At 39.5% G+C, this 25758-nt stretch overlaps 1 protein-coding gene across 2 annotated transcripts in view; it reads right to left on the reverse strand.

Annotated features, from left to right (window-relative positions):
* Positions 1–353: 353 nt before the first annotated feature.
* LOC126365799 (ADP-ribosylation factor GTPase-activating protein 1) overlaps positions 354–25758 on the reverse strand; it is an 80897-nt gene continuing 55492 nt past the window's right edge. For both annotated transcript variants that reach the window (XM_050008382.1, XM_050008381.1), the window contains exons 7-10: positions 13169–13228; positions 12963–13093; positions 6981–7097; positions 354–1070 (exon numbers count right to left, since the gene is read on the reverse strand). In XM_050008382.1, coding sequence (XP_049864339.1) covers positions 836–1070; positions 6981–7097; positions 12963–13093; positions 13169–13228 — 543 coding nt within the window. In that variant the 3' untranslated portion in view covers positions 354–835. The remainder of the gene's footprint in view (positions 1071–6980; positions 7098–12962; positions 13094–13168; positions 13229–25758) is intronic.

Below are 25758 nucleotides of genomic sequence, written 5' to 3' on the forward strand. Positions count from 1 at the left end.
GGGAGCTGAATTTCCTGAAATGCATATTATGCACTATCACACCGTTCTTCTTCCAGAACTCTCATTAAAGAAATACTTCAACAAACAGTAAATCCAAAATTGAAAGCAATTTCAGTTTGGATCAAGTAATGTTAGATAACACAGCAGCTCAGATCTACAAACAGTACTGTCATAAAAATCATAAAACAAAGTTGAAATGTAGTACTTTTCACAGAAGTTAAGGCAGTTTCAAATCTCACTCGCTCACACACACACACACACACACACACACACACACACACACAGGGAAGTGGCAATGGTCTGTATTCAGACTCTCTAAACTTAAGATAAATAAGGAAAAATAAGCACCAAGATTCATAAAAAAATACTTATTCTGAATAAACATGCGTTGATGAAATACCATTACATTATCATTTCAAGATTACAATACTCTTGATAAATCATCTTGAAAACAACAGGCATGATACATATGCAATAAACTTAAAACCAGTTTAAAAGATAACTGACATTTGTGCACAACACAAGTTTACGTAATCTACACATTCGAAAATAAAAATTAATGGCCCTTCAAGTTTAGCAGTGTCCACAATTTCTATCTATGAAAGTTTTGGTTCTGCTGTAAGATAAGAAATTTTAACAGGAAGGATATCACTGCTGATGGCATTAAAAGAATGCCTATTGTCATTATGTGCAAGAACTCCAAAGTATGGCCAATTTACACCATCAAGACCATCAAGAATTGAATGTTAAATGTCACGGACCACTGAATCACACAGCAGTTCTAGCAAACAAGTTTACAATATCTGAAAATCATCTAAATGCCATTTTATGGTATTTAATCCTTTTTGTTTAACATTTCCCATGCATCATCATCCCATTTTGAATTCCAATCAGTGCCATTTTTATCTTCTGCAAAGTCAATGAGGAGACCTTCTTTTGCTCCAGATTTCTTCTTAGTCTTGCGAGTAGATGTTCCATTACTGGTCTGTGATGGTGATTGTGTTGGCGTCTGCTCCTTCACAGGGCTCCAGTTTCCCCAGTCATTTGACGATTTTGAGCTGGTCGGGCTCCTGTTATGATGGTAAGAAAGTAAAATTTTGAGTCACACAGCAGAATTACAAGTTATGTGTCTCAGTGCACACACATCTAAAGTACGAACTAACATTATGCAAAATAATTATTAAAAAAACAATCAATTCAAAACATATTGAAGCACCAATGGTGATATACAAAGTACTATTAACGCTACAGAAAGTACATCGCAAGAAGATTAGTGAAGACGTTTTGGGAATGCCTATTAGAGAAATGTATACTTTGCATATGGCTTATGAAAAATGAAAGAGATTAGGGATGCACATGCATAATCATTCTTGCATTTTAGTGTGATGCAACTCGAATTTTAAATAGTTACCATGGCTTTTTCAACGTAAAATGATGGTATTTATTAAAAGGAAGGGTGTTACTTTTTTGCCTGAGTTTATCTCATGTCTTTTTCTTATATCACAGTTCAATTGAAATCTGTATAGTTATTGCATCAAATCTAGTCTTGGCAAAGCCAGTTCCAGAAAAAAAAAAAAAAAAAAAAAAAATGCTACAAAACTTGTAAATTTAAGACCTGAAGAGTCTTCAAGTGTGTGGTACATACTTGTATGGCATGTTGTGTGCAAATTACTGGTGGTGTCAATAGGTATGCTTTGTCCTCCCTTTCCAATGTCTCAAAATAAGCTCACATATGATCAACTGTGCAAAATTCACTGGAGCCCTCTTTGAATGAAAACTTTTTCTTTTATTCTATATTTCCATTTCAACTATTCTGTCTTAAGAGAGAATCATGTTTTCTTGTTTCTGACATGAATGATGGCAACATTGTATTCTGGTATTCCAAATGAAGGTAGTTCTGGCCCATTCATCTGGGCAGACCCATCGCCTGCTTCTACAGTTGCTGAGATCGCATTTTATTGGAGAACTTGACAGCTAACAGCTTTATTACCCTGTGTAAAACAGTCCAGAAAGGCCATTTCAGTATCCGTAGAATTCTTCTATTATCATGGATTTTTTTTCCTCTCTTTACCAATATACTGTCAAACGCAAATTACAATGACAGCTGGGTGGGTCCTTGTGACAGAGGAGATGACCACGAGTCAGCAAAGTATGGTCAATGGGGAGAAGGCAAAGGACAAGAGTCCTGGCGAGGCCTGCATGGAAGACCTCTGCAGATTTTAGTGAAGCCAGAGTGAGCCTTTCTATATTCCAGGTTCCTAAAAGTTGATAGCATAATACCAATTGGAGGTCTGTTTCCGGAATACCAATCTCAAGAGTTGGTTTACCGCAGGATCCCGACATGGTCCGGGGTCCAGACAAAGGTCACTGATGACCAAGGGATGGCAATGATAACACAGCTGAGAGCTTACAAACTGCTCAAGGAGTCACTGTCAATGAGAAAGGACCCACATGATGCAGGAATGGACATGCGCAAAAGCATAGGAGATGGCTAGCAACCAAGGAACACATTTCAGCACATCCCGTTTGAGTATAAGCCAAGCCCACGTGACCTTCAACCATCAAGTCATCAGTATAGACTACTTCTGAACCCCACCTTGCATTGAGGATCGTGAAAAATTTGTGGCAGAGGGCATCAAGAGGGACTGAGTCTTTCAGACCTGGTGATAGGTCAAGAAAAAGTTGTGGCCAAGGGATGTGCCAAGGACATGTATGTGAATGGGCCCAGAGGAGAGGTGGAGGAGGAAACAACTGGAGTTCAGAGAGGAGTGACCGGATGTGGATTGTGATCATAATCCCCGATCTGGGATGACATGCCTGTGCCTTTCATATGGCACCTTGCACTTAACTTTCAGCAACACCCACACTAAAGGAGCAGAAGTAGAAGCAAAAGCAAAAGTCATCAGCATACAAGGAGGTTGTCAGTCTGCTTTGATCTTTGATGAAACCACTACTCTATCAAATGTGATGAAGAATATGTATAGGCACTAAGGTTGGATTAACCTACTTCATTACCCTATGGAATGCAATGACACCCTGATCAGAGAGATAGGTTTCGATTTCTCCCTTGGTCAGACCATTGAGCAGCCTAGGGTAAACACCATGTGAAGAATTCAGTGTTCAATAGGCCTAGACACAAACAGCACAGCTGCGGAGGAGCAAAGTTACAAGTAATTGTTGGGCTTGAAAATCAGAAATTGTCTCCAAAGGCAAATTGCCATTACACAGACGAGAGTACGATTTCACAGAGCCTGCAACTGAATCAGCACCTTTCTGAATAATACAAGGTATGATTGGAAAGTTTTAAGAATGAGCTTATAATTGTACTACATGCTACTGTGATGCATCTCCTTCAAAGTAGTCCGCTTCAGACTGAACACACTGACTCCAATAGTGTTTCCACTTTTGCAACATTCCTGGCATTTTTTTCCTGAAATGTGTTAAGGACACACTGTGTATTTGCCTGGATGTCTTCAGTCGAGTCAAATCGCTTTCCTTTCAGTGAAATTTTTTTTTAGAAAACAGGTAGAATCCACAGGACCCTATTCAGGTGAATATGGTGGTTGTGGAAGCACAGGAATTTTGAATTTGGTCAAAAATTCAACAATGGAGAAGGCACGATGAGCCAGAGAACTGTCATGGTGTAGCACCCAACTCACGAGTTTGTTAAAATTGACAGAACTGCACAGAAACTTAAACTGAGTTCATCAGCCATCTCCCTAATTCTAAGTCTATGATCAGAGCGCACTAAGTCAGAACTTTCACAACATTTTCATTCGTTTTTGAGGTGGAAGGATGGCCGGACTGTGGTTCATCTTCATATGATTCACGCCCATTTTTAAATCTGAGGAACCAGACAAAAACATTTGACTGGCTAATACAATTTTCTCCAAAAGCTGTTTTTAATAGTTTGAAAGTCTCACAAGCTGATTTCCCAGTTTTAAAACAAAATTTCACACAAACCCTTTGCTCCATTTTTATTCACGCGGACAGAATCTGGCAACAAGCCCTAACAGACCTGCACTTAATCAGCTGCCACAACGAACTGGATAAAGGAAACGCAGTTTCCTGTCTGAGGGCATTCAAAGACAAGGCAATGACTCACTGTCCACCCTCCGTGTACCTGCCCACCAAACCAGTAAGCAGTAGCAGATCCATTCTTAAAACTTTCAAATCACACCTCATGAACGCATTAACCACAGCAAAGGGCAGACCTCCTTCAGTAGATAATACCACGAGGTACTGAGATGCAGCTAGGAGAATCTTGGAATCTTCAGCCCCATTCCGTTTATGTTTAGTAGACAGACTAAGATGGTGATTGGTTCACTTCGGGAAAATCCAACACGATAGTCAGCGTCTCCAATGGCATGCTTCTTCCAACTGGGACCCTCCCTCAGAGGGGAACTCATCTACTTTACATGATTGTTCACACCTCACGTCACTTTTACCGAACTCCTGACAGAGGGACCAATTGGCAATATTGGTAGGTGACAACTCATGCAATCACCCCTCCCTGGGCCTGGCCCTTACCTGTCAATCCGAGGCTAGTAATTACACATTACCCAGTCACCTGCTACGCATCAAGCAGATGGGTTGGCCTTCAGGAGGGCAGAGGAAGAAAGAATAAACAAAGAGAAATGTCAAATACCAAAGCAGAGGACAGATAGGAGATGGAGAACCAAAGAAAGAAGGAACGAGAAAACAGTGGAGGGACTTTCCTGATACCAGGCTACTGAAATTTCAGAACACATTCCCAAAAATATCCAAGACATGTTCCCCAAGGGAGGGGAAAAAGAATAGCAGAAGGATAGACATGCAGCATCGAAAGGAAGAAGGTGCTGCAAAACCTGGGGCTCCATGGAAGCCAAGCACGACTCACCCAAGAGTGGTGAGCCCCCTGGGAGGTTCACCGTGTGGTGTGAACTGGGGCCTCAAAATGCTCTCCTTGTTGGAGAACAATTTCTTGTCTTTCCTCTCATTAGAGGATTTCAATGATTGTGACTGCTTCTATGAATCAGTTTCTAGTGAAGATGATAATCCCAAAGCCCTTTGACCAGCTGCCTGGTGCTCCTTCAGCCAATAGCTGGTATCCTGGCAAGAGAAGCCAGAGGAAGGCGATTTGTCTGCACCTGGGATGTGGGAACCAATGTCCCTGGTGGGTGGGAAGCCACTGATCTCAAATTAGGTGTGTGGGAAGCAGCAAGAGGGAACCTCCCGATCATCAGGGGGCAGGCATGATTGAGCAGCCCTGAGGGCCTACTGTAGGAGGTGTAACGGGCAGGTGTACAATTGCCAAAGAGGGTGACATCATTGCAGTTGCAGCATATGACACTGTTTCACATGCTGAGTGCAAGCACTTATATGTCCTCTTGGTATCGTGGTCTGATGTCTGTTGAGTGTCTAGGCAAAATAATTACAAAACTTGAGAAGACAGGTACCTTAGAGGTGCAATGTGGCAGAGGGAGGAAAGCAGTTGATCCAACATTTGTCAGTGATGCGGCCATGGCACTGCAACGGGTCTAGCCGTGGTGTGAAAACATGCAGTGAACAGGAAATTGCCCGAACATTGTACACACATGCAAGCACGGTACATAAAATTCTACAAGTCACATTGCAACATTGCACTGCTGTCCATACAAAAATCACCTATGTTCAGGAGTTGCTTCCTGCTGACCTGCCAGTAAGACAATGTTCACTCTGGAATTTCTTGCTTGCATGGAAGTGGACAATGAATGACCATGGAATATTCTGTGGAATGATGAAACCCATTTCCATCGCTAACGACATCTCATTACGCACAACTGCAGAATATGGGCAATGGAAAATCACCACACACACCAACCAGTACCACTTTATTCTTCAGAGGTGTCTGTTGGGTGCAGCTTGATGGTATACTTTGCTGCAGGGCTTTTTTTTCTCCGAGGAGATGAGTCCTGCTGGTTCTATTACCTGTACCATCACTGGTACACACTAAGAGTCTTGGGCAGAAACATCATTTCAATCCTCCGGCAGTGTGGTTATGTAGGTACAGTCATTTTTACGCAAGATGGCACCCCTCCGCACATTGCACAACCAGTGAAATGGCTACAAAAGAGGCATTTTGGAAATGCTACAATTATCAGCCATCATTTGCCTGAAGTCTGGTCATCCAGATCACCTGATCTTAATCCATATGATTTCTGGATGTAGGGTTATTTGAAAGATGTTGTGTTTAGTGCTACAATTATGAACACAGCTGAAGGCACGGATTGCACGACACATTCTGAACGTGACCCTGAGCCACTCTGATGTGTTGCGAAATGTGCTGTTTCTCAATTTCAACTTTGGGCTGAACATGGTGGACAGCATATTGAGCATGTCTCACACCAGTCTCACAACAATTAGAAACCAGCCTCATTTTGCTTTTTATATGGTATTTGTCCCCAGGACAATTAAAAACCGATTTTTTCCCATCAATGTCGTACAACAATTGTTGACAGCTGAACTTGCGCAGTCATGCATATTGAACAGTACAGAATGGTATAATGTCCAGCTCAAACCTTATCTGTTGTATTGCAATTCATCTGTCATTTATGGTCAATCCCATTTACGTTAAGACACTTACAGTGCCATCTACTGGTAAAATTTTCATTTTTTTTAATGTCATTTCCCTTGCACCAATAATATGCTGTTCAAATTTGATGTCATTCTGAGCAGTGGTTCTCTCTGTACAGCATTTTGAAATGATCTTTATTTAAGGCAGCCTATACTTAACTGTACATCTTTATGAGACAAAATTTGACCATTTCTCATAATAATTAAAATTAAATTAAAACAATACAGCACAGGAATTCAACTGATTCTTTACCACAAACAGTTACTGGTTCTCAAGCTGACAAAATGGTTTGCAGAAACCATGAGATGTAATGTGGCAAAATTATGCTAATTATGCTATAATCAACAATAAATAATGACCATAGATCTTTTAAGTGTTGACTTACTTTGAAAGCTGTGCCTTCTCTGAACTCCATCCCCAGTCGTCAGGCTCTGCATTTACGGAAGACTGCGTCTCCTGTTCAGATAGCAATCCAGATGCAACATTTCTTGACTGGTTATTCCTGGGAATGAAAGAGGAAAGAAAAGTAGTTTACTACTGCTGTCCTATCTAAGTAAACAAACAAGCAAAAATTTTTAGATAGTTAACAGAATTCTATAACTTTTTCTGTGAAATCATCTAAAGATATATTTTCATTGTCCAATGGGTTGATGCACTTACTTTTCTGCACAACATTTATTACTTGTCTTCATCAGTTGCCACTGTTGTGGCAGTAGTATGAAGTAGCTGGTGTAAAACAGCAGTGACACTTTCAGTAGGAGTGAAGTAGCCAGCTACCATCTATCACCCCAGAGTTTTGTAATCTACGCGTTTTGTGCATAAATTGTATTTCCTTCAGAGTTTGCCAATGAGTCTACCAGCATCCAGCTTTCCTACTCCTTGTTTTATGTGGTCACTGCATTTTAAATCACTCTGGATGCAAAACCTTAGATAGTGTATGGCTGTGACAGTTTCCAGCAACTAATCAAGTGTTTAACCAAGTACGAATAGCTCTTTCTGTCTACTTATGTGTATCATCACAATGTATTTGTTTACATTGAGGTTCACCTGTCAGTCTCTACACCAAGAAACAATATTCTGCATGTCTTCCTGCAATCCACTACAATTTTGTACCATTGTGATTTCCCTACACAATCTGCATCATTCACAAATAGACCTATGGAACTTCCAATTTATCATTATATTTATCATGAATAGTCACTTCGGTGGGGCTGAGAAAATGAGATTGGATCACAAAAGGCAGGAACAGGATACACTGCAGGAGGACGAACATGGCACAGGCCTTCCAAGCCAGAGTGAGAGTGAAGAAGAAAAAATAATCCTATAACTCTGCATTAATGCGCAGAGTTACGCACAAAAGTGTCACCCCTAATGATTTCTCCCTGTTAACAACATCCATCTGCTAAAAAGTTCTGAACCCATCACAAAGCAAATCCAGATATAGATAACTTATTTTCTTACCATTAAATAACAGTGAAAAATTGTGTGCCAGAAGTCAAGGAACATGGCACAGATCTTGTGAACAAAATGTATGATTCAAATTTCACAAGACTGCCATTTGTAGGGACCATTTTGGTGGGGACAAATACCAGAAACAGTTTTTAAAAAATGCTCCCAAGATTATTTAAGAAAGGACTAAAGATCCTGCTGAATACTGGAAATGGATCATCATATACTCGTATGCCTTGAGCACAGCCTCTACCTGCAAGGGAGGATTATTACGCCAGAGGTGGTTTTGAGGTAGTGAATAGTATGACTATTTTCCTCCTTCAGTCATGCAGCTGATGTCATTGGAGAGGGTTTGAGGTTAGCTATGCCTAAATGGTTATTAGGTAACAACAGGAGAGAGTGGTGGACTGGTCATCATTGGACTAAGTCACAGGCAGAGCTAGGTAGAGTTTCTCTCTCTCTCTCTCTCTCTCTCTCTCTCTCTCTCTCTCGCTCACTAATCTGTCCTTGCTTGGCCCAGACTGACATGATTACATGATTTTTTCTGGCTTCTTTTATCCTCTTTTTGTGTATTCTCATTTCACACTTACTCCTTTTGCCTACTTCCCAGGTTAGACAGGAACCCTACATGCCTCCTTCAGGCACTGACTGTGCATGTGCGAGCTTTACACTTGAGGAATGACAATATTCATAAGCAATTTTTCAAATCTTCTTAGTGACTTTTCACTGGTCAGCGAGTATAGGTTTACCATAACAGGCCTAAACACTATCCTGAATTTTCTGTCAGTCCAGTTTTTATTAGTAACACTAAGGCACTTCACTGCTTACCCACACAAGGGGAATTTCATGAATGCTGTTAAGACAACCTTCAGCTACTTAAAAGTTCATGTGTATAAGCAGATGAAATCACTGACAAAGTAAATTTCACCAAAAAGTCTAGCTTTGTCTCAGTATCTAAAGAGACAAACTTAAATGTTTGTCCTAGGCAGCTGAAGCAAAGCAATGTTCTGAACTATTGGAAAAAGGTTTTAAATTTCCAACAACTAAGCATAACTAAGTTTCATACTGCATATGTTCTATGCTTGTGAATTAAAATATACTTCAACAATGACAGCAATCATCTTTTGACAAAATAATTCAATTGGATATATAAAAAATCTGCTCACCAAGCAGCAGCAGAACGCACTCATAAAAGACAGTTGTAATTGGAGAGCTCTCCTTCAGGAAGAACTGAAGGGGAAGGAAGATGGATGAAGGAAAAGAAGTCTGGGAAAAGGGGTAGATTTCAGTAAAGTCACCCAGAGCCGTGGGTCAGGGGAGACTTACTGCATGCATGTTTTCAAATATCATCCAATGCAGTCCCCAACAATCAGTCTTTCCTTCTCATCCCATGTGGAAAGTCTCCCCTGAGCCATGCCTCTGGGTGACACTTCCGAAATCTACCCCTTTCCCTAGACCTCTCCAGTCATTATCCTTCACCCCACTTCTTTCCTTTCAACACTTCTGCTTGAAAAGGAGCCACTAGCTTTGGTAGCTTGTCTAGTTACAACCGTCGTGTGTGTTCTGCTACCACTTGGTGAGTAGTTTTTTTTATCTATCCAACAACATACTTATGAATATGATAGAGGGGAAACATTACACACACACACACACACACACACACACACACACACACTATAAATATGACTTACCAAACGAGAAAGCGCTGGTAGATGGACACTATAAAAAACACACATACACGCACACACACCCAAATTGCAAGCTTTCACAACCCAAAGTTGCTTCATCGGGAAAGAGAGGGAAAGACGAAAGGATGTGGGTTTTAAGGGAGAGGGTAAGGAGTCATTCCAATCCCGGGAGCGGAGAGACTTACCTTAGGGGGAAAAAAGGACAGGTATACGCTCACCCGCGCGCCCACACCCACACACCCACCCACACACAAACACACACACAAACACACACACACACACACACACACACACACACACACACACACACACACACAGATATCCATCCACACACATATACAGACACAGGCAGACATGTGTAGATGCAAAGAGGTTGGGCAGAGATGTCGGTCGAGGCGGAAATACAGAGGCAAAGATGTTATTGAATGACAGGTGATGTACGAGGGGCTGCAACTTCAAATTAGTGGAGGTTGAGGCCTGGTGGGTAATGGGAAGAGAGAGTATATTGGTGGGCAAGTTCCCATCTCCGGAGTTCTGATAGGTTGGTGTCAGTGGGAAATATCCAGATAACCCGGATGGTGTAACACTGTGCCAAGATGTGCTGGCCGTGCACCAAGGCATGTTTAGCCACAGGGTGATCCTCATTACCAACAAACACTGATGCCTGTGTCCGTTCATGCGAATGGACAGTTTGTTGCTGGTCATTCCCACAATGAAGGCTTCACAGTGTAGGCATGTCAGTAAATCACGTGGGTGCTTTCACATGTGGCTATGAGTTTGATCGTGTACACTTTCCGGGTTACAGGACTGGAGTAGGTGGTGGTGGGAGGGTGCATGGGACAGGTTTTACACCAGCAATAGTTACAAGGGTAGGAGCCACACGGTAGAGAAGGTGGTTTGGGGTTTCATAGGGATGTACCAAGAAGTTACGAAGGTTAGGTGGACCGTGGAAAGACACTCTTGGTGGAGTGGGGAGGATTTCATGAAAGATGGATCTAATTTCAGGGCAGGATTTGAGGAAGTCGTATCCCTGCTGGAGAACCACATTCAGAGTCTGATCCAGTCCCAGAAAGTATCCTCTCGTAAGTGGGGCACTTTTGGGGGTCTTCTGTGGGAGGTTCTGGGTTTGAGGGGATGTGGAAGTGGCTCTGGTTATTTGCTTTGTACCAGGTTGGGAGGGTAGTTGCGGGATGTGAAAGCTCTTTTAAGGTTATTGGTGTAATGGTTATGGGATTCAGGACTGGAGCAGATTCGTTTGCCACGAAGACCTAAGCTGTAGGGAAGGGACCGTTGGATATGGAATGGGTGTCAGCTGTCATAATGGAGGTATTGTTGCTTGTTGGTGGGTTTGATGTGGACAGATGTGTGAAGCTGGCCATTGAACAGATGGAGGTCAACGTCATCAGTGTTTGTTGGTAATGAGGATCACCCTGTGGCTAAACATGCCTTGGTGCACGGCCAGCACATCTTGGCACAGTGTTACATCATCCGGGTTATGTGGATACTTCCCACTAACACCAACCTGTCAGAACTCTGGAGATGGGAACTAGCCCTTCAGTATATCCTCTCTTCCCATTACCCACCAGGCCATGTGTGGAATGATATATATCTGTGTGTGTGTGTGTGTGTGTGTGTGTGTGTGTGTGTCCTTTTTTCCCCCCTAAGGTAAGTCTTTCAGCTCCCGGGATTGGAATGACTCCTTACCCTCTCTCTTAAAACCCACATCCTTTCGTCTTTCCCTCTCCTTCCATCTTTCCTGATGAAGCAACCTTGGGTTGTGAAAGCTTGCAATTTGTGTGTGTATATGTGTGTTTTTATTGTGTATCTACCAGCACTTTCTCGTTTGGTAAGTCACAGCATCCTTGTTTTTTATACAACAACATACTTAGATTAAAATGTCTTCCACAGGAATCAATTTGGGTTTTGCAAACGACAAATACTGTGAAACTGTTTGCTTGTTTGGATGTCTGTGAGATCCAGAACACTGTATTTGGCAGTGCAAAGATTGATGCTATGTTCCTTGACTCCCAGGAGGTATTCAATAGTTCCTCACTACTGCTTCCGGACTCAAATACAAGCTCATGGAATATGACACCAGTTTTGTGATTGAGTTCATGATTTCCTCACAAAACTGTTACATGTAAAAGTAACTTAAATAATGGAATCAGGGTCTAGTAAGAATATGAATTGGGACCATTGTTGCTCACCATACAGAGTGACAGGCAGATTTAAATACAGGCTGAGCAATCAGACAAAGTCCTCCACCAGGTATAGACACCCCCCCCCCCCCCCCACACACACACACACACACACACACAAAAATCAGTATAGACCCCCCCCTGCACCCCCCCCCCCACACACACACACACAATCTGTGCATATGTGACAACTGTCATCTCCGAGAAGTAGGACCCTAGGGCTTGGAGAGAGCTGTGCATGTGTGTTTCTTAATCTGTAATCTGATGATTGACTTTGTCTGATAGCTTAATATACTTTAAACTGTGCCTCTCTTCCACTCAATGCCTCCTCTACACAGTGAGTAGCAATTCACCCAATTCATATGGTTGTCAACAATAATTTAAAGTGTATCCCAGAGAGTGTATAGAGTTATTTATGTATGACATCAACATAATAGAAATGTCATATTTGTATCTAGAGTATCGCAGAAATGCTGAGCCAACTCGAATGGCAAACACAATAAGAGAAGCATTGTGCAGGATGCAGACTTTTACTGTTCAAATTCTGACAGGATATATTCCAAGCAGAGTAAGACAACACGTCACTTTCTCTCACACATATGTATTTCAAACTGACCATGACTAGAGCTTACTGATGGTCATTTTCGCTGTGCACTATTTGCAAATGGATCTGGAGAGGGGAAAAATAATTAGTGGGTTCTGAATAACCCTCCACCATGCACCGTAACATGACTTTTGGAATTCTGATGTAGACGTACAATATAACTTGATGTTAAAGTTAAATTACATAAAAAGTAATTGTTAAGCTCTACATAATCTTTTCTTGTGTTTCATCTGCATTTAACTCGTGTTACTGTCTTACTAAATCGATGACAATTATTGGCCAACTTTATCCATAAGTTGCATTTCTCCTGAGGCGTATGGCATACTTCAATTCCAATGCCCTCCTCATATATATACACATTTTTAATGAAAAAACCAATTACAGATAAATTGAGCAAACTGAGATACAGTAAATAAATGCCCAATTACCTAACTGAATTGCTGCCCTCAATTAGTAAGGAAGACTTCTCCGTGGATGGTTCTGGGCTAGATTCATTCTGTGGAGCTGGTGTGTTTGTTCCTGCTATATCCTTCCAACCACGGCGGCCCAGATCTCCTACCTACAACAGTCAGCACTCTCCAGTATCTGCCAGTCATAGAAACAATTCCTTTATGTGTGTATTACAAAAACTTACCTTTGTTGCTAGATTTGACACCTGAGAGCTAACATCTTCAAGCAGCTTGCCTTCCTTTACCTGATGCATAAAACATAATGATCATGCACATCAACTACACATTGTAAACAAATAAAATTGTAAATGTAATGCGCAAAGCATTAACAGCAGTGCTACTGCCCTATAAGAGCAGCTATTTTCCAGGTATGGTCTAACCCTTGCATGCCACCCATGCCCAATGAACTAAAAATATGATATTGTTCCTTACCTTTGATGAATTTCTGAATTACTACTTTTATGTCCAAACGGAAATATTACAAATTTTACATTTAACAACTACAGGTGTAACTACTAAAAAATATGTACATATACCTATAATTACAAATGTGTCCAAAAGTTATAAAAAGAAAATGAAAATCCAAATGGTAGACAACAGCTGAATAACTGCCAAGACTTCCCTCATAGACCAGAACTGTGCACTCTATACAAGAAAGGAGTACTTCATTCTTTTAAAAAGGACTTCACCCAGAAATACTGGGAAGCACCAGTGGGTTACAAGTATCATGTCCCACTCATGCTTGCACTTTTGTAATCAGCAGAGTGTAGGCTCCTGATGAAGTTACAATGTCCAACTGCAGAGATACTATGTGGAGTCAGTTTTGGAGAATAGAAACCCTGTTGACCATGAAGCAAGTCAGACTCAAACTATACTATTAGCAGAGTTGAACATGCCATTTCAAAGTTTTGACAACAATCAGACACAGGAAATGTCCAGCATGGACCAATACAAGCTCAAGCCACTCCACAACAAGACAAATGTCTAGCCTGAATTTATAACAAAATCCAACTGTCTGCAAGACAGGTATCAGTATAGTTTACAACTGCCTCGGGAACCTCAGTTTCCTGAGAAACTGTACTGAAGGCTGGTAACAACTGGTTGGTACACCAGATATTTGGTAGTATCTATCCTGCCCATGCAAGTGCATGGATGGATCTGTATAATGTAGAATCAGCATCTTCAATTAAATGAGTGTGTGGTCTTTACAGATGGAGCACAAGTTTGGATAAAACAATGTCTAGGGAGAAAACTGAGCATGTATTCATCAGAGGAATCATCCTGGAATTTGTGGTAAGCAATTTAGGAGGAATAAGGAAAAAAACAAAATCTTGGTGGCCATATGGCACACTGTACTCCACTCCTCCAAATTTGAGTCCTATGCCTTAACCACCACACTACCTCAGTCAATCATAAACCAGTGTGGACCACAAATAATAGGAAAAATGAATTCTTCGTACTTTAATACTATGGAGCCTGCTAAATGATTCCTTAACCAAATTCATCTAGAGAGAAACCAGTAGCCCCTACAATCACTGAAATGTCATGGAAAGAGACTCACTTTGTTACTATAAAGTCACACAGTGATAAAGTACTGCTGTAGGAAGACATACAGAGCTTAATACTTCCTCTCAACATAGATGAAGTACTTAACCAACCACACAGTCTTTTAGGAAGAGGTGTAGTTGGCTCAGATTTCTTCTCCAAGAATGGTAATACCAGCTGCATTAAGTATTCCTGGTGACTAAATTTCCTTCAGGTGAAGAGCACTCTGAGTAATTTCCTCTGAGTCTTATTAAAGCAAACCTGTGATGCACTGGGGAGATACATTGCAGCCCATCAGCTGTCACCAAGGACTCTGCCAGATTTCCAGACAGTTCCTTCTCAGGAATGTAACTGACTGTTAAAGTTTTTTAATGTTCTTATGGAGATATTACTCATAAGCATATGTGGCAGCTAGGGAGTAGGCAATAACTTTTTTGCTCTAGTCTTTCCATTTAAAATGCTTATATTCAGTTTCAGAATCCTTTACATGTAGTTATAAATATTGTCCAAACTGCCAATTCCCTTTTGGTTAAGCTTTGTTTGCTAATGACTGACGTGCAGCTTTGAAAATATGCCCTCATTTATTAATTGCGTGTAACTTTTGGACACTAATGTATTTTATATGAAGCTCATATTCTCTCAGCATCAGGATTATACACATGGCTTCTGCAAGCAACCATACTCTCTCTTCACATATTTGCTCATAATTTCAGTATATACAAAAATTACAGGTAGAAATTGAAGTTTTAGCAGCACTACAAAAAGTTAAAATGATAAAGTAATGAACAAACAACAAAGAATACTAAAAAAATGAAGAATCTGGCATCACAAAACGTGCACAGTGTGCTACACAGAAAGGTATTTAATAAATATGTATCTTCTTCATAGTGGGGACTACAGCCGTATATTGGCTGAATGAAGACAACATTTTTACATTTGCATTGTATATTTATTTTGAGTTTTGGGAAAATTTTCCCTTGGTTTAATAAATGTAGCCCAACAGCTAAACCCAAACTTTCTAAAGAGTTCTTAAACGTGTTTTCGGAGAGAATATAGTCATCATATTATACAACAGCAGTATAAAATGAAGACAGTATGCTACCCAGTTCCTGGTGCTGACAACTTTCCTATAATCACTGCCATTTTGCCTCTCTTTAAAAGAGAGCATTATATTCCTACATGCTATAGAATGAAAATTTCAGATGCTGCCAGACAGAACATCACTTAATCGTGTGTGGTATAACGTACCAAACAATGGTTTAGAAAAAAAATTGTTAAATATACAACACTAGCAAATTAAAAAGTACAAACCAACAAAAAATAAGAAAAAAGTAACAAAAGAACACCACAACGATTAACTTGTTATCTTAAATTTCTCTCTCAATCACTGAGAAATGAGAAAACTTTCTAATATTTAATGAACAGTCATGGAAGAGCACTTAAGGCCAATCAATATATTAACAAGTAAGAAAACTTATCATTTGTGTGATTTCTTGTAGGTTCAGGTTTTAAAATTAAAGTTAAACAACAGTAAAACACATTTGGGAAAGCATACCAAAATAGACATGAAAATGTTTTTAGGAAAATGGTTTGATTTATATAATACATCCAGCCACCAAAAGGGAGAAAAGCAGGACCAGGTTTAAAACCAAAACACCCATATACCAAACCACTATGCACCAGGATGACTGAGGGATATGCTACTGTACTCCACTGTCCAGAAAAGGAAAAACAGAAAGTCTAATCATTAATGAATAAGTATTTTTTTAGTAATAAAAATGCTTATATACAGAGCAGTTAATTCCAGTACATTTCAGTTACAAAATACATGCCATGCATTGTGCCCTGATTAGTTGATTTAACACATTAAAGAAGTCAAAGACAAGAAGTAGTTTGTAACACTTCTCAGTAGTTGCATTCTTTCTCCTTACACTTCATGTGTTAATCTCTCCTTACGCTTCATGTGTATCTCAACCTAGGTAATAAGAGCAGCCCCACCCACCCACCCCTCTCCCTCCCGTTTTCCCGTTTCCCTTCAATCTTGAAGAAACACACACACACACACACACACACACACACACACACACACACAGTCTAGCCTCGGCAGCCAGAAACAGTGGGCGCGCGGTCTAGCCTCGGCAGCCAGAAACTGTGGTCGCACGCATGTGCGTCCATATTCCCGATGTAGGTCTTACTGGCTGGAAGCTTACTTTCTGACAGTCTTTTTGTTGTGCCTATGTGTGACTCAGCATCTCCACTATATGGTGAGTAGCAACTATCCTTGTCATAATATTCCTTTTTTTAACTGTTGTTTCTGTTTGTAAGTTTCTATTGGCTCTGTGTTCAGCCTCCTTATGACAAGCATTGGCCATCTTGTCTGACTTGCAAGGAGATATCCTCAGCAGTGCAACCAACTTTTTGAAATTGTCTATACGGTATCACACTGTAGCCGTTGACCCTAGTGGGTGCTACTTTGCGAGTAATTGATGAAGAAATTTCAGAATCTTGTGTGATACTCAACAGTGTTACAAAATTTGCATTACATAATCCAGTTGCATGGTGTAATTGATAGAACAACAACTTCATATGTATGAGGTTGTGGGTTTGAATCCTCAAGAGCACAATTATTATTTTATTTTTAAATCTTTATCAAAATTATTTGAATCAAGATTTTTATTCAGTTAATTGGTTTAAATTTAATTTTCTATTTCTATTTCTCTGTCATTTTAATTGCCATATGAACTTCATTTGTTTCATTTCTTTCTTTTTATCATTTTTCCTCCAGTCAGAATTTTTGTGAATATGAATCTAATTATATTTACCTGTTACAATATTCAATTATCTGAAAATTCTGATCTATCTATATTTCTGCGAACTTGTGAAAAATATATTTTTGTTACCAGATGTGCACATTTTTTCTTTGCGCAATAATAGTCATATATACATTTAAAACATAACATAAATACCTACTGCACCTTGGACAAACTCATGCAGATGAAAATTTAAATGAAAGACGGGTTTATAAGCAAAATGAAATTAAAGCAAAATGAGAAATAGATACAATGAACGTAATAATGTGGACAAAAACACAGGATGATAAAATAGATCACATTAAATCAAAGTTAATACTCTAAATTAATTGAAAACACACTAACAGAGATTTCAAGTGGAGAAATATTGACAGGAAGAGAAATGAGAGCAATTGAAGAAGTTGGTATTATGATTATAATTATGTGACAAAAGAATGGAATTAAAAAATTACATTTAAATCAATCAATTGAACAAAATGATGATCATCATCATTTTGATAAAGATTTAAAAATGGAAAAAACTTACTGCACCTGACGAGACTCAATCCCTTACCCTCCTGCAGGTAAAGCTGTTATCTCATCCATTACACCAAGCAACCGACTATGTTTTGTGAATTTTTTTAAAACTATTATCACACAAAATTCCAAATTTTTATTTTGTCAATTACTCACAAACGAGAGCCCAACAGGTCAACAGCAATAATGTAAAGCAGATTCAGTATCTAATCTCCAAAAGAAAGAATTAACTAACTCAAATAGCTGAGGTCCTGACACCAGATGACAAAATGTAGATCCCTCGAGTTCCACGAGAACATGGTGCAGCATAAGGGCATGAACATAGATTTCTCACTTTCAATTTCTTCTCCACAGAGTTACTGAGGCATGTGAAAAAATTTTTGCTAATTTTCACATATCTTAGTAAGCATAAGCCTCAGCTATCCTTGTTATGCACACACTGTTTAAGCCATAGAGCCAATAAAAACATGATCCACTGCTAAATTATAGATCTGATTTCACAGCAAATCTCTCTTAAGGTGATAAATTTTTTTGTTAATATTAGAAATAACTTAAGAGAGGGGGAAATAACCAGATGTGTCACTCTTACTCATATCCATCATTGTAAGGACTTATTGTTGAAGTACTGTGCTTGTATGGGTAGGTGCAATTTCTCAAGCAGTCACGATAGGGAGACACGAGGGTCAAATCAGTAAAAATATATGCTGAGAGCAAGAATTGCCCATGACATATTTATGAGGTCATACACTTTACCAAATGGACTGACAGATGTCTGCATTATGAAATGGAAAATGTTAACCTTGCAGAAAGACCACAGCCATGGTTTATGCACGAGACATTATCCCATTTTCTACAAAGCATGCAACAGCATCTCATACTAATGTTTCATGGGCAATAGATTGCGAAATATGGTAACACAGCCTCACCTTTCATCAGACCTACATTCATTTGAATCTATCTGCAGTGTCATTTAAATACATTGGTAATATCCAACCCACTCACAATGTGTGGACATTACAGGAGCATGTGACACAATCGGGATGGAATCAGATGTATTTTAAAGAGCATGTGATTCACTGCGAAGAAAGCTTGTAGGATGTGTGGTAACCACATTCATTACTGTCTACAATGTTTACTTCCACATATCAGACAGATGGGAATGATAGGACCCATTGGCCATCTCAACCAGTACTGGGTTCTGAGTATATGATTTTAGGAATTTTCTAGTTTTGACAAATACTACCTTGTACAGGAATTTGAGACACTTTTTACAAACATCCTGTAGAACTAATGTAGCTTGTAGAGCTTAAAACTTCAGGCATTTATGCAGGATCATGGTAAATAATTTTAACTGCTCTCATAAAAAAGGAATTAAAGTTTCAAAAAGTGATGAACATGCAAATTGCATTTTGTAAGAGAAATGCGCGCCGTTAAAGATAACACAGGAATGACAGATTAGCTGAAAATGAAGTCTTTTGTATTTTAACCAAAATAGAAAGATTAAGATATGAATAGTATACACTTTCCTCTCTTCCAACAAAATTACAACTGTAGCAAAAATAGATTAACAGAAATAATTTACTGCTAACACACTGACAACTCTAGCAAGGTGTAAAATTAACTGTAAAGATAAAATTTAAATTAACTAAGTTTTCTCAAAATGTTCCCCTATTTATCACGAAAGGTCTAAAATCCATCAACAGCAAGATTCACTTAACAACCTCAAGGTACAATGAACTTGTCAGTGTTCCTTTTTATTATTATTTTGTTGTTGTTGTTGTTGTTGGTGGTGATGGTGGTGGTGGTTGTTGTTGTTGTAGTTTTAATTCTATGGTTTGTAGGACACAGCATGTGTAAGTTAGTTAATAAATAAATAGAAATTTGGAACAATGTATAAATTTACTAAGCATGCTTTTTGGTATAAAGCTGTGGTGCATTAGTGGTGGAGGTGGTGGTATCAAGAGCAGTAAGAACAGCTAACATATGAATGAATTTAATTTTACATATTTTTGTAAGATGGGCCTCTTTTTTCTCCTTTACAAACTTTATAGTAAAAGCTACTTCATACAAAACTGCAGGAACAAAAAATACTCAGATAATGAAATTCACAACCAGCCGAAATAACAATAAGTCTGTCTAAACAAAATAAAGTTCATTCGCCGAAGAGGAGGGTTACACTCAATTTAAGAATATTAGAACATTTTATTCTGAAATTACGACCATAACATTAGAATGTGATGGTATTTTACAAAGGCAACACCTATGATTTGTCCTATGTCTTTTTGTAAGTGGAGTTGGTTCAAACAAAGAACACTCGTGTGTGTGTGTGTCTTACAATGTTGAGTGCTAAAAAATTAGATTATGTTGGCTCTTGATACAAACAAGCCATTGTATAAATTGTAATTTATGCATGTGATTTATAGATCCAACTCGGAAGGTGTCATTCAGTTCATGGATATAAGGCAGTGAAATCAAATCCTTAGAACACTTGTTGTCACCTGCTGTACTATATTCAATTCCATCACACAGAACAATAGTGTAACTAAGTAGTGTTTACTGAAATAATACACAAAAGGCATAAGATATTGGAAAGAAAACATCACAAATGGCATTCTACAACCTTTAAAAAATAGCTTCAGGGTTAAAGAAGACAAACTGCACAATTTTCGAAGAGATATTATGATAAGAAGAAGAAGAAGAATTTCAAAATTAGAAAACAGCCTCTAAATAATGACCATTAAAAATACCCAGCAGAATACAATTATAAGATGGTCAATATCAGGGTTTTTTCCAGGGAGCATGCAAACATATGCAACCCCTTAAACATCTGAAGACTGTTTAAAAAAATATTGGTACACTTGTATCTAGTTTGTAAAATGTAATTTCTGACTTGTAAGTACATTGACAAGCTGGCGTCAATGTGCATATTTTGGGTAATCTTTGATTTGAAATCTACCTACTGAATCAATTTCTATTTGGCACTAAGCACCAGATTATTGTTTGGTCAACTAAAGCTTTGTAACAGCTGCTTTATTTGAATAAATTTTACTTGTTTAGGCAAAAATAAGTATTTTAGAGCCATACAGTGTTCCTCCTCGTCAATCTCTCATAGCACTCAGACCCTGCCTAGCTCACCTTTCCAACTTGTCACATCCCCTAAAACACCTTGCAACACCCCATTAAATCCACAGCCAAAACTATCCCAAAACACTGTTATTAACATTCCACCAAAATCCTCAGCCCCCAGAAGTTTCAGCCCTATCGAAAAGCTTCCCTTCAGCCCTACACCTAAATTTAACCATGTTGACCACCTCCTCTCTGATGACTCCATTCACATCTTTGTCCACATTAAATCCACCAACCACTAACAGCATCTGTATTTTGACAGTTGTCATTCTTTTCACACACAAAAATTCCTCCCATACAGCCTAGTCACCTGGAAATAACTTAACCTGTAGCGACAAGAACTTCCTTGCCCAGTATGTTGAAGGTCTCACAAAGGCCTTCACAGATGGGACTATCCTCCAGACCTAGCCTGCAAACAAATTTCCCATACCATATCCCTACACATCACCGATCCTCCCACTACCCCGAAGTATCAGCTACAAAGGAGTGCCCCCCCCCCCCCCCCTTTCATCACCCAGTACCACCCTGAACTGGCACAACTAAACCACATCCTTTGCCAGGGCTTTGATTATCTATCATCACTGCTGTTAAAGTAGTGTTTGTCACTCACCAACCTCCACAACATCATAGTGCCCATCCTGTGCTATTCCCAAACCCAGCCCCTTGCCACAGGATCGTATCTCTGACAAAGAACCAGGAGCAAGACCACCTCAGCCCACCCAGTCAGGCACTTCCTATTCCAGTAAAGGCTTATTGTACCCCATCAGAGACCGGGACACCTGTGTGAGCTGTTATGTCATCAGCTCAGCTACAATCATTGTGCAACTTTTGACATTGGTATGACCACCAATCAGCTGTCTACCAGGATAAATGGCCACTGCCCAATGTGGCCACACCGAACTATGGCCAACAGTGAAGTGGACCACCCTCTGGCATAACATGCAGCTCGACATAATATGCTTGATTTCAATGGCTGCTTCACAACCTGGGCCATCTGGATCTTTCCCTCCACCACCAGCTTTTTTTAACTATGCAGATGCGAGTTATCCTTACAACATATTCTCTGCTCCTGATGTCATCCCAGGGGCCTCAACCTACAGTATCCTTGTGTCCTCACACCCTTCACCTAACTGTTTCCACCCCCTCTGTCCAATCACCACCCCCTAATTCACATCCCCTCACCCTCATTGTGCTCCACTCTCTGCGCGCGCGCACGCACACACGCGCGCACGCACACACGCACACACGCACACACACGCACACACACACACACCAGTTTCTTTACCCTTCTTTGCTCCTCCCCTTTTCTGCTCCACATCCCTCCACTTCCTCCTTCCCCCACAGCCTCCTGCCACTGTACCTGGCAGCCTCCTCCTACCACCTAGCCCCTGCACACTCTGCCACACAATGCTGACTCCACTCCTCCATCCATACCCTGTTATCCCTCCCCCTTCCCTGCCCCAGTCTAAATTGCTTCTTCTGCTTGACGTGATACAGTTGCATTGTAGCCAGAGCAACTGGATATAGTGATCATGTGGGCCTAATGTGCACTTGTGTGTGTGTGTGTGTGTGTGTGTGTGTGTGTGTGTGTGTGTGTGTGTCCCCCTTTTCGGAAGAAGGCTTTGGCTGACAGATTAACGGGTAACAGTCTATCCGTTGTGCCTATCTGCAACCCAATCTGTCATTTTTAGTTCCAGTAGCAATCTATCATTCATTTACATAATATTATTCAATGAAAGTGTTGGATTGTGTTGGTAATCTGCACAGCTGAACGGAAATTAACTGATAGTCCATACTTCAATAATCATGAAAAAGGAATTTTTGATCTTACAAGCACAAAGGCATGTGTTGGATGGTGATTTAGGCTGTTATTTTGACTGTGTGGTTAGTTTTGAAGGATGAAGATGATAATGAGCCATTTTACATCCAACCTAGCAGTGTAACAATTGAAAGTTACTGATTCAAAAGTAAACAATGATGGGGAAATGGGATCATTGGTGTGTGGCGATGCGAAAGAAAATGACAGCAAAGAGCTTTCAACTGCTTGTAGCAGTGGGACAGAGGATATTCCCAAATGCTGGGATTTGGAGAAAAAACAGAAATTTTGCATTAAGTATGAATGGTTGGTGGTAAAAAGTAAAAGATTTAGCTGCAAAATTTTTAAAGAGGTTGGCAATTTGGGAACTGAAAGCACATCATGAGGGATGAATACTTCACAGCAGTGGATTTCAGTTTCTATTTGTGGAATTAGTGGAGCTGGAAAGAGATCTCGGCAAATGCTTTTTCTCTGCAAGAAAATACTGATACATAAAGACAATTCAACCATCAGCATGCAATTAAAACACTAAAAACTACAAAACTGAGAACTTTGGAAATTTCATGTACTAATGCTTTTGAAAAGGAAAAGGAAGTAATTGACAATGTATTTTGAACAAATAAGTATGTCAACAAAAATCAAGCCTTCCACAATTTTGAAACAAATTGACATGCGGAAGTTTAATGGTTTCAATAAGGGCTGCATTGTTCATTCAGTTAAAGCAGTTCATAAATAATTGCTTCTGATGTTGGAACAAGGTAGCAAAAATTCTAGTGCATGGGAACAGTAAAACTGACCTCCTTATAGTACTGTACTCAGTCAGCTGTCATCACAGATAAAGTATCTGAGAACAAAACTTCCAGATATTGATACACCGGCCAAAAATTTTTTTGGGAATTACTGAATGGCAAGATGTCACTGCTGAAGACATATGTAGTAACTGATGACTTATTAGTGAGCAATGGGGTTCAATGATGAGGTTCTGAAAATCTTGTTACAGTCTCAACTGATAAGACTTGAGTACTGCAAGCAAAGATGAAGGGTGCAATTCCTTAAGGATTCTAGATAAAGATGCTTCTAACTTAAAGAGCAGACTCAGTCATGTGGAAAAATGTTGAAGTTTCAATGATGCATTTCAAAATTGATACCAAGAGATAAAAACTGAGCAAGTCATGTACGAACAACTTAAACACATAACCCATGTTAACTTTATATTAAACCTCACACTGATGTGTGATACCCTTCAACAGTTGGCAGAACTTAGCGTGCTGACTTGCAAGCTCATGCATTACATTTTATTTGGCCCATTAGGAGATACACCAGAAAATTGAGGTATTTCTGAAAGAAAGACAGAACATGGCCCACACTACACTGGAGCCTTGGAAGCAGAAACACTTTAATGTTTAACGGTGTGAATCTCAAAAGGAGCAAGAAATAAAGGGAATCGTGTTGATGCTGTGAAGTTTTGCAAGTGCCTGGACAGGAATACGGAGAATCACCTTTTAATGTTAAAAGACACTGAAATCCCAGAATTAGCTACAGTTTCGCACGCTACCACTTGGCCATAAATACATGATGTAACTTATGGAGAAACAGAAATAAGAAACATGTGTATATGTTTTAAGCTTCATGAAAGACTAATCTTAAGAGATTTCCATGAATATCTTACTCAGAAGAAATGCCCAATGTCTGTCCTGCCCCTTTTAACACTATGGGCAGTATCCCAATTTCAATGTGAATGTGAAACAGGTTTCTCATAAATGAACTTGATCAAGACTAACAAGACCATCATTGCATCTAAATAGAACAGAACATCTTATTTTCATGAAGTTGGTTGGTCCTCCACTAAGAATTTTCAAACCTGATGACCACATGAATTCATGGTTTCAGAAAGGAAGATATCTGGTGCCTGACACGAAAAACAAGAAGCAGTATGAAGACATCAGTGATCAGCTTCTCTTTTACCAATGTGGGACTTACTTTAAGCAGATCAGCAAAATAAGACACTGCCACTGTGCTTATATTTGGGTGTTCACTTATTTTTTAAGATGTAAAATGATCAGAAGTTCTGAGTGCAGTTGACCACAAATAAATTAACCCAATGCAAATTTCATTTAACTGAATTTAAGAACCCTCAATTACAACCAAATAATTTCTGTGTCACTGACCTCTGATAATGAACCCCAGACATCTCAATCATGGCCCATTATTTTGTAACAGTACTGCTATGTCTCCGTTTAGTTCCATGTGAAGCATTTCTGGACTCTACATAATGGAAGAAAATTGTAAGATTGTGATGTTTTGTCGACTGCAACTGAGGGTAGTGCTTAAAAAAGTTTTAGAAAGTAAGCACTGTGTAAGATTAACACTTACAAGAGCATGGGGAACAACCTATTCAAAAAGATGTCTGATGAAACCAAACACAAGGATTCATAACATGTTGGACTGGGAGAACAGCAATGGGAACAAATAAAATCAAATTTTTTTAAAAATAAGAATTTACATAGTCTAAACACTAAAGTGAAGCTACAACAGAAACTTATGTTCAGCGATTATACATTCTAAGAGGGGGAGGAAAGATGCATCATGAAGGAATTACCTGCAGATTGTAATTTGCAGACACTATTTACAAGCTTAGACAAACAAATGACTACAATTTCAGAAAAAAATGGATGATTTACTCAGGAGAAAGAGCTTCACAAATTGATAAACCCAATGAAGTGTTGATCCAGTTCCAACCCTTATGCAAGAAGTTATTTGGCTTGGCATCAACCGATAAAAGTTGTTAGATGTCTACATGGGAGATTTTGTCCAATTGGTGTGACAGTGTCAAAATCCTCATCTGATTGAACGGCACTCCCGCAGAGTGCTTTATTATTTTTTTTCCCTTCAATTTGAGAGACATCTGGTGGCTTGCTGACCAAAGTAAGGTTTGACAATCATGAAGGCAAGCAGTAGAAAC

Source organism: Schistocerca gregaria, chromosome 4 (genome assembly GCF_023897955.1).
Source record: "Schistocerca gregaria isolate iqSchGreg1 chromosome 4, iqSchGreg1.2, whole genome shotgun sequence".
Taxonomy (NCBI): Eukaryota; Metazoa; Arthropoda; class Insecta; order Orthoptera; family Acrididae; genus Schistocerca; species Schistocerca gregaria.